Consider the following 10,854-nt stretch of genomic DNA (forward strand, 5'->3'; position numbering starts at 1 on the left):
AGGCTTTTAAAGATATCATTCTGGGTGATAGCATACTTTCAGGTGTGGCTCATGTGACTGGATTACTGCAGTGAAACAAATGCCAGAGATGAAGATCAGGGAAATAGAGGGAATCAAATATTTTGTTCAGTTTAATTAACTAGGCAATTGATCACCTAGTATGTGCTAAATGGGTTTTGTGTTGTTGTGAACAAGATATAGGTATTTCCTAACCATTAAGTTAAAAAATGAATATATATAACAATATATATATTTGTTTTTTAAAAACATATATATAAAACCATATGTATGTTTATTAATTAAGAGGAATCAAAGTCACTTACGTATACCTAGATACTTACCATTTCTTATGTTACTCATTTCTTCCTGAAGATCTGTGTTTCCCTCTACTATTATTTTACTTCAGCTGAGGAATTTCCTTTAGTACTTCTTATAGTGTAAGCCTGCTTGTGACAAATTTTCCTAATTTTCCTTTTTTAAAAACATGCTTTTTGAGATTGGTTTTTGGGAGGATATTTTTGCTGAACATAGAATTCTGTGTTAATTTAGTTCTCTCTGCGTTTAAAAATATCTCAATGTTTTCTGGACTTCTTTTTTCTTTCTGCAGGAAGTCAGAAGTCATTTGTATCATTGTTTACTTACATGTAATGTACATATGTTTCTCCCATGGTAGTATAAAAATATATTTGGAAATTTTTGATACTCCCTACTTCAAAAGGTGGAGCTGAGGTTCCTCCCCTTGAATATAGCTCCAACTTAGAGACTTGATACTGATCAGCAGAATGGTAATAACTGACTTCCAAAGCCAGGTCATAAAAATGTAGTTCAGAGCACATGTAAAGAGCTTCTCTCTGGCTCTCTGTATTTCTCTCTTCTTGTTTTGAGGGAAGTCTACCCACTATATCATGAAGACGCTTACACAATAGTAGGGAAGAGTCCACATGGAGAGGAACTGAGGCCTCCCACCAAGTGCTGGCTCCAATTGCCTGGCATTTGAGTGATTCATCTAAGTGATCCACCTCGCCAGCAGATCCTCCAGCGCCAATCACATCCAGCTTCAGAGGATGGAGACCTTGCCTGACATTTGGTTACAACAGCATAAAAGCTAAGGACCATAACCTAAGCTGTTCCCAAATTCTTTCCCACAGAAGCTGTCAGAGAAAATAAATGTTTATTTTTTTAAACCATTGAATTTTGGAGTAATTTGTTATGCAGCAATAAATAATTAATACATTTTCTAATTCAAATGTCTGTGGATGTTATATTCAGTGCTCCAATTCTTCAATTTGCTTTGCCTGTGTAAGAGAAAGAAAAAAAATTGTAAAATTCAAGGTGTACCACAACTGAAAAATTAACCTATAGAAGAAAATTATTAATTTGTGGTAAATCAGTTTATTTTAAAAAAACATTTTGTCTCCTTGGTTTGCCATTGTAGCTTGAGCACCTTGTGTAATGCTTGGTACATAATAAGACATTAAATAAATATTGTTAAATGAATGAATCAATAAATTTGCTTCCTCAGGTTTTAAGCTTCTGGGGGACAAAAACTATGCCTTATTCATCTTTGTATCTCCCTCATATGGCACAATTCTTAACACTGAACATGCGCCATTCACTGTTGAGTTAAATTGAACTTAACTGAAATTCTTGTTGAAGTAAATGATCTGGAAATGGAAGTGAAAAATCATAGCAAAAAATTCATTTTAAACGTTTATATTGTACATTGACTAGTGGTGGTTTTCAAGCCCCATCAACCTATCACCAACCAACAAACAAAAAACCCTAAATTCACACTCCATTGCTGCATGGCAGACCACATGGATTTTTATAATTTCTACCAAGACAACACATCTTCAGATGTTTCTAGGGAATCTTTATGAAGCAATATACAATGGTAGGAATTTTACTGTGCTTGGGTTGTAAACTATTGCAAGCTGTTGAATTTAGTAGATTATCTGCACAGGCTGAGTAACCTGTATTGTTCCTTATCCAGTTGAGCCTTAAGCCATTTCAATAGAGCCGAATTTTATGAACATAGTGAATTTAAACACTTATTCACTCTTACTCACTCACTCATGCAACATATAAACTGAGCAATTCTCTTCCTCTTTGGGAGATAAAGCGTATCCAGGGTGTATCCCAGTGGTTTGGAGCACAAGCCAGACTTCCTAGGTGCAAATTTCCAGTGGATCCCTTACCAGCTTTGAGATCTTTGGTGTACGTCTTAATCTCTTGCCTTAGTTTCCTCAATTGTAAAATGCAGAAACTAATAGTACTTACCTCACAAGGTTGCTGTGAAGATTAATACATAAAAATTGCCTGGCACATACTAAGCATGAATAAAAATCAGTTGTTATTGCCTTCAATGCCTACCATGGACCCTGGAACATTGCAAGTGACTTGTAACTTTTGAATGAATGAATGATGAATAAGGTGAGAGTTGTGTCTAAATTATGTTTTGTATTTTTTTTGTAATTGCATTCTTTGATCATACAAAAGTTTTGATTGTTCACTCCTTTTTAGAAATTCCCTATTAGATCAAAAAGAGGCAGAATATGTTCTTTGATAAAGGATATACAGGTAATATTGGCACATGATTACCTGGAGTTGGTGTATTAGTCTGGCCTCTCACTGCTATAAAGAAATACCGGAGACTGGGTAATTTGGAAAGAAAAGAGGTTTAATTGGCTCATGGTTCTGTATGCTATACAGAAAGCATGGCAGCATCTGCTTCTGGGGAGGCCTCAGGGAGCTTTTACTCATAGTGGAAGGCAAAGCGAGAGCAAGTGTCTTACATGGCAGAGCAGGAGTGAGAGAGAGAGAGGAGGTGCCACACACTTTAAACAACCAGATCTGGTAAGAACTCATTCACTATAAAGTACCAGGCGGGAATGGGGCTAAACCCATTCATGAGAACTCTACCTCCATGATCCAATCACCTCCCACCAGGCCTCATCTCCAACACTGGGGATTACAATTCCACTGGAATTTGGTGATGACACAGAACCAAACCTTATTAGTTGGGAATTAAACACACACACTTTGTGCTAAGGGGAATTTTGATTTTTCATTTTAACCCCTTCATAAACGTGGACATGGCAGACAGGAGTCAAAATAGAAAGGAGCATGGAGACTCAGACTTCCAGGTATGCCTTACTGAACCTGTAGAAGGTACATTCTAACTAGCAAGCAGGGCCAAGGCTCTCCCCCTTGACTGCGGGCAATACCTGGGGAAAGGTGAGGGGTCTAATTAAGCCTTTGCATCCCCCAAAGTGCCTGGCAGAGAGTAGGAAGAAAAAAAATTGTTTTTAAGGAATGACGTATTAGACGATCAAGGCAACCAGGAAGGCTTTGGGTTGAAATATTCTACCTTTGGTCACAAACCTTCCACCTGTACCTCAACTTCCACTTACATAGGCTGACTGCTCAGTTACCAAGCCTTCTCCTTAGAAAGACTTCCTTTCAATGCAAGCAGCAGAAAAAAGCGACTCAGCTTAAACTTCTCCTGGAGTTATGGGAACCGCCTCCTTCCTCTGTCGCTAATGGAGGACTAAGATGGGACTGGGAGCAAAGGAGCGTCTCTGAATGGCGGGGCAGTTGCAGCATCCCACTTGGCAAGGGTCCTTGAATTACCTCCGCCCCCGCCCTGACCCCGCCCTAAACATCAAACTTAGAAACTCATCTTTCAGCAGCAGCGCTAGAGCAGTGACCAGGCGTCTCCGCGATGGGCCCCGGGGACTTCCGCCGCTGCAGAGAGAGAATTTCCCAGGGGCTCCAGGGACTCCCAGGTAGAGCGGAGCTTTGGTTCCCACCTCGTCCCGCGTGCGACTTCTCCGGGGACGGCAGGAGCACGGACATCCAGGAGGAGGCCCTCGCCGCCAGCCAGCTGCTGGAGGACCTCAGACGACGGCTGACGCGCGCCTTCCAGTGGGCGGTGCAGCGCGCGATCTCGAGGCGCGTGCAGGAGGCGGCGGCGGCGGCGGCGCGGGAGGAGCAGAGCTGGACGCGCGTCGAGGCCACCCTGGCCAGGCTGCGGGCGGAGCTGGTGAGAGAGCGGGCTAGGCGGACGGCTCCCAGGGCTCCCTCTCCCGGGTCCTCTCCTCCGGCTGCAGAGCCGCTGGCCGCGTAGCCCACCCGAGGCCTTGGGGGGCCCCTCAGGTCTGGACACGGCGTTGACGCCCCCGCCTCCCCAGCATCGTTGGGAAGGAAAAGGGCCCTGCAGGACCCATGGTGGGGGGGTGGGGGCGGGGGTGCCTGGTCTACCAGTGACATACCCAAGATGTCTCCTCCCCAACCCGTTTCTATAGTTTTCTGCCCTGTAGGGAACTGTGACTATGTGTATGTATGGCTCGTGGAGGAGGAAATTTCCATGAAATAAACTCTCTCTTGCGATTGATGGAGTGTGTCCATCAGTAACTCTTTCTTTATGCCCCGCAAGTTTTATTCTTATCTTTCCCGTGGGTAATAATTTAGAAAACTGGAAGTGATAAGGTATTTTGTAAAATTGCACCATTTCGAACATTACACAGGTTACATCCGAATATTAAACAGGAGGGTGTATAGGTAAATATTTTAGCTGACTGATTTTTTTTTAATTCAAAAAACTGGAAATTAGTCACAACTTGAAAAGGACACAATGAATAGGAGCAATCAGACTTTAAAATGGTGCTGCCTAGGAAAGTGTGCAGTGGAGACTTGACTTGGAAAATTCTTCTCTTTTGCACTGATTACTAATACAATTAACCACTACTTTAGAACTGATCCAACCATTAGTAAATTGTCTTATTTAAGAATGTTATCGCATTTCTAAGTTTAAGAAGAACAGTATTAGGCCGGAGCTGTGGCTCATGCCTGTAATCCTAGCTCTTTGGGAGGCCGAGGCAAGTGGATCACCTGAGGCCAGGAGTTCGAGACCAGCCTGGCCAAAATGGTGAAGTCCTGTCTCTACTAAAAATACAAAAATTAGCCGGGTATGGTGGCTGGCGCCTGTAATCTCAACTACTCCAGAGGCTGATGCAGGAGAATCGCTTGAACCTGGGAGGCAGAGGCTGCAGTGGGCCGAGATTGCGCCATTGCACTCCAGCCTGGGAGACATGAGTGAAACAACGTCTCAAAAAAAAAAAAGGGACAATATCCTAAATTCCGTGTCAGATTCAGATTGTTAACATGGGTTACATTAGATTTACTACCAGATTTACTATCTTATCCAACAATGTCAAAGAAACACCTGGTTTTCACCCTGAGTCTAAGCAGTGAGTCTGAGCTGCAGGGTAGCCAGAGCCACCTCATTCGGCCGCTGGAGGCCTGTGCTATGGGCCAGGATGCTAAACTGGAAGGCTGAAACCTGGCGCAGCCATCTCTGCATTGTAGTCTTGGGATCTGCCGGTACTCCTTCCTGAGCCTCAGGGGACTCATATTTAAATCAGATGAGGAGATTACACTGAATAAGCTCAGAGACAGCTTTCAATCATAACATTTTAATAAGTTGCTTGTTAGGGGATTTAGACAAGCAATATGTTGGGGGTGGCAATAAAATCTCACGAGATGGGGTGCGTTCAGGGTGGTATGGCTGTAGACCGCTGGTGGCAATAAAATCTAAACAGATGAGGGCTCAAATACCAACATTACCATTTACAGGTTCTGCTAACACTTGCTGGCCCTACAACTTTGGGATCGTTACTTAGCCAGTTTGAGTTTGTTTACCCATCTGTAAAATGGAATTTATAATCTCATAGGATTCCAGAGCTTATGTGAGATAATATTCCATGAAATGCTTAGACCATGGGTATTGTTTAGTGGCTCTTATTATTATAATGATTACTATAGACCTTGGACTCTGACTGTACCAAAAAAGAACTGATACATTCCTATCAAAAAATCAGGAGTTTTTCTGGAAAGGAACCAGAGAAGTTTACACATACACAAATAATGTGTCCTTGGGTTACAGACGATGGTCAACATCTTGGTCAATCATTTTATCCTGGTCATAAGGAAGAGGCAAAGGAGTGTGGATACTGTACCTTAATATCATTACCACTAGAAGACTTAGTTTTCGATTTTTGGCTATTAACTGGATTTTTACAGGAACTGACATATATTCCTATACAAATGTACATGTATCATATATTAGGATGGTATTCGTAAGGAACGATGAACAAATTTAATTAATTTAGAGTTGTGTTGCTATTTATACTATTTTCTGTTGTTTGACTGGGTTTTCTTAGTAAGAATCATTCATTTCTAGGGTCTGTGAGTGGCTCTCAGGGGTTCTATATACCTAAAATTGTATGCAGAATTTTTGATGTGCATATAGTTTTTCCTCAGAGAGGGTTCATAACTTTCATCAGATTCTCAGAGGGATCCTTGGTGAAAGAAAAGTTAAAGAACCATTGATGTTTGAATTTCCTAAGTAAGTGTGAATTATACATACTTATTTTACTTAGATGGTAAATCATTACCAATAATTTTTCTCCTTGATTCTTGCATGAAAGTACAGGATGGATATTCATCAGTTAATTAATTAATTAATTAATTCACTCACTCTTATAACAAACACACAGAGAACCTACTAGGTTGTGTGCCCAGGCAGTGCACTCTTAGTTGGGGATACAATTATGAATAATATACAGCCTCTACCCTCAAAATCATCAGTCTCGTCTGGTCAGCGTGTTATGAGGCACTTGTACAGAGTGCTGTGGATGCACAGATGAGAGGCAATTACGTCTGCTCATGCAATCAGGGAGGGCGTCTCAGAAGAGCTGGCATTTGACTGGGTTCAGCAGAGAGAGGTGGCAAAGGGCATCTTAAACAGAAATGGGGACAGAAAGAGGTGAGCTTCAGCTCAGCATTTATTTAGGGACTGGCAAGGTTTCTGACCAGCTGCAATGGGAGCTGGCATGGGAAAGAGGGCCAGGAAAGGAAGCTCAAAGTAGGGCAGGATTATAGAGCATCTGGGCCACCCTAGAGAGCTGAAGCTTCCTGCAGGCAAGGTGCAAGGGTTTTTTGTTGTGGTGGTTGTGTGGTTACTGTTAGTGCTTGTTTGCTGGATATTCATTTACTTTATTCTTTGCTAATTCTTGCTGTCAGAAAAATGATTCTAGGTGCTGCAGAATGGAGAAGAATGTCTCAGAGAAAAACTGAAAGATAATTTTATCCAGTAGCTTTATTTTGCAAATCAGATGACCATGAATATTTGCTTTTTACCAACCAACACACTGTCCTGGTTCATCCTGGGGTGGTTTCTATTGACAAGCTGATGAAGCTTTTTTAGCAGAGAGAACAAATTCCTCATGAACTGCATTAAACAAGCCCTAGCTGAAGAAATTTGCAAGTAGTTGATCATTAGTTTTCAGTTCTAATACAAAGATTATGTTGGACTAAGCTTTCTTGGACTGCCCCCGGGTAACATGCCCTAGAGATCTTTTTTTAAACGCACGAGGACCTTCATAAACTCCCATTGAAGGATGGTATAAATCAGCCTTGATATGAAACAGATTTCACTCCAGAGTGAAAAATGTTAGATTATGTAAGTACACATAACTATACATGTGTCTCTAAGGTGTCATTAAATGTTTTTGCTCAGCAGGTAGACCATTTAAAATCCTGAAAACTTGAAATGATAAGTAATCAAGTAAATAGGCACAGATTCTGAATACTCAGGTGGCTGTAGGCAGTTATCCTGTGGCTCAGAAGGCGCATAAAGATAAATGATTTCATTGTGGATCACATGCTATTCCTTGAAAACAGCCTTCGGTGCATAGGTATTTTTCATATGGACAGCTTTGTGCATCAGCTACTTTTGTTTTCATTTCAAGGCCATTTCAAAAACTATTTATATATCTGGATTTTACCTTGTCATATAGAAAGTCAGTTTTATAGCCAGACCAAACAGTTAAAACTGGAGAATAAGATGAGAAATACATCTTCCTTGATATCTTATTTTCTTTTCCTACAAACTTCTTATTTCTTCTGTGTAGTCAGAGAGTGGTTTCATTTGATCTGCATCTCAGGCTAATAAAATTTTTATTTTTTTCTAACTTTTAGGTGGAAATGCATTTCCAAAACCACCAGCTGGCTAGAACTTTACTGGACCTAAACATGAAAGTGCAGCAATTGAAAAAGGAGTATGAACTGGAAATTACATCAGACTCCCAAAGCCCAAAAGATGATGCTGCGAATCCGGAATAAAGAAATGCACACGCAAGGGCTGGGCGCAGTGGCTCACGCCTGTAATCCCAGCACTTTGGGAGGCCGAGGCGGGCGGATCAAGACGTCAGGAGATTGAGACCATCCTGGCTAACACTGTGAAACCCTGCCTCTACTAAAAATACAAAAAATTAGCCAGACGTGGTGGCAGGCACCTGTAGTCCCTGCTACTCAGGAGGCTGAGGCAGGAGAATGGCGTGAACCCAGGAGACAGAGCTTGCAGTGAGCCGAAATCCTGCCACTGCACTCCAGCCTGGGTGACAGAGCAAGACTCCATCTCAAAAAAAAAAAAAAAAGAAAAAAAAAAAAAGCACACGCGAAGCTCTGGATCCTAAAACTAACGCATACAACCCTGAAACAATTCTGATGAACACATTATGCTTTGCATAAGTTTTGAGGGGCAATTTATAGACCCAAAACAAATGACAGGGGAAGGTGACAGAAAAACATCTAAGAGAGGGGAGAGAAAAATGATGTATTACCAAGTTTTAAAGTTATTTATTTGTTATTTTTACTGGGACATAGAAGTAAAATATAACTATAGATAAATCTCTCTCTGTCTCTCTCGCTCAAAGAATGCTTTAATGCCAACTTTCGGTATTCAACCTTGTGTCACCTGACCTTGCTGGCATTGCCTGAGCTTTCAGAGTTCGTGCTTGTTTTGTTTTACTTGATTATTCTCAGTTTGTCTGTCCAGCAGCCTGCCCTGCTTCTTGTGGAGAATTGTTTCTACTTGGATTCTAACCATGCCCTTTAGGTGGTCTGTGACTAAGGGTATTCCATCTTCCTGCATATAGTCATGCAGCTCAAGGCAGGCAGATGGGTTTGTCCTTAGGATTTTTGAATGGGCACTAAAAGAGTAGATGACTATTTCTGCCAGTAGAAGCTGTGGATCAGGGGCTTGGAAGCTGCTGGTGGTCACCATGTGAGAAAGCCCACACCCTAATGGAGGTGACTGAAACTGAACCACTAAAAGCACAAAAGGGGAGGGAGGGAGGGAGGGAGGGAGGGAGGGTGCTTCGCTTCCTTGTTCCTGGGGTCAAGCTGTATAAGACTCCAGGCCTTGCTCTTGTTTATGTACATGAAATATTCTGATATCCTTCTCATAAAATCTCTTTTTGCCTAAGTAAATTCAAGCTGGAGTTTCATGACTTGTATCTAGTGTTCATAACTAATACAGTTGTTCAGTTTTAGGAGTTACAATGGTTCTTACTGTTGAATTGGACTATCTAACTGTACCCGAAAAGTGCTGTCTTTTTAATGCAAACAGTAAAGTTAATAAAAAATAGTTGCAGATCTAAGTGATATTTATAATGGTTATTGTCTGCAAAATACAAATTAATTTATAACAAGCTATGTAATTTTAATATTTAATAAACTATAAAAATCAGTTCTTGAAGACAAAGGAGAACAGAAGAGACACAGTCTTTCTCTTTTTAAAATAAATACAAGGACAAGCATGGTGGATCACGCTTGTAATTCCAGCACTTTGGGAGGCCGAGGTGGGCAGATTGCTTGAGCTCAGGAGTTTGAGACCAGCCTGGTCAACATGGCAAAACCCCATCTCTACTAAAAATACAAAAATTAGCCAGGCGTGGTGGTGCTCACCTATAGTACCAGCTACTCAGGAGGCTGAGGCATAAGAATCACTTGAACCTGGGAGGTGGAGGTTGCAGTGAGCCGAGATCATGCCCCTGCACTCCAGCCTGGGTGACAGAGGGGGACTTGGCCTCAAAAAAATAAATAAATAATAAAAATAAAATAAATGCAAGTTGTTTTATGTGTGTAAGGATCTGAGAATTATCTGGACTAAGTTTAGTTTGTCCTTAACTTTTTTGTCCACAATAAGTAAATTATTCTAGCCCTTTGGTACTTAATTTCCCTCTGTATAAATGAGGAATTACCAAATTCAGCATTGGTGGATGAGCAGTCGCCAGCATCTCAATATCTGACCATTGTGTTCCTTCACACATTTTACGTATGAGCTCTTGGCCTATAAATATACGACTACTATATTAAATTTCATTTGTAAACTAGATTTCCTGTTTATTTCTTTCTTTGAATTTTATAGAAATTTTTAGGAAAGGGTTGGCATAGTTCCTTGTGATCTGTTTTTTGAAAAAGCTTCCACTTAACCTTTGGGACAATCATTCTCAAGTGCATTTTAAAGATTAACATTTATAAATTGTTGTAATTTTGTGTTTAAAAAATACTCGAGGTGATTCATTGTATGAGCTCAATTGCTTACAGAATACAGACTGCTGATGTTGGTTAATACTAATGTCATTTGATTATACTGATAATATATTGGGGATCAAAAGAAAGAAAATTTAAAAGAGAAAGTATGAAAATTGATGCATTGTTTTTCACATTTTTAGATTAAAAAAGGTCCATTATTGTATTGCAAAGTTTTGATCACCACTTTTTCCCCACATCTTTTAGTGATGAACTTTGGATCACTGTATTTTTTAAAGGCGACGGATACAGAAACAGAACGAGAAACTCCTTTGTGTCCAAAGTGTCTTGTGTATGGAAGTCTGAGTCAGTGGAGGTGGCCTCTGATATTAACTGTGCAATGTGGAAATACAATGGGAGATTGATACATGGGACACTATCATTATTAAAAGTTTTTATTTTGTTTTCTCTCCA

General features: G+C 40.8%; 1 protein-coding gene across 1 annotated transcript; it reads left to right on the plus strand.

Moving 5' to 3' along the window:
* The first annotated feature begins 1,159 nt into the window (after positions 1-1,159).
* AARD (alanine and arginine rich domain containing protein) lies at positions 1,160-10,854 on the plus strand. Its single transcript, XM_055116872.2, has 2 exons — positions 1,160-4,045; positions 8,044-10,854. The coding sequence occupies exons 1-2, from the start codon at positions 3,725-3,727 to the stop codon at positions 8,185-8,187; spliced, it is 465 nt and encodes a 154-aa protein (XP_054972847.1). The 5' UTR covers positions 1,160-3,724; the 3' UTR covers positions 8,188-10,854.

This window comes from Pan paniscus, chromosome 7, assembly GCF_029289425.2.
Source record: "Pan paniscus chromosome 7, NHGRI_mPanPan1-v2.0_pri, whole genome shotgun sequence".
Lineage (NCBI taxonomy): Eukaryota > Metazoa > Chordata > Mammalia > Primates > Hominidae > Pan > Pan paniscus.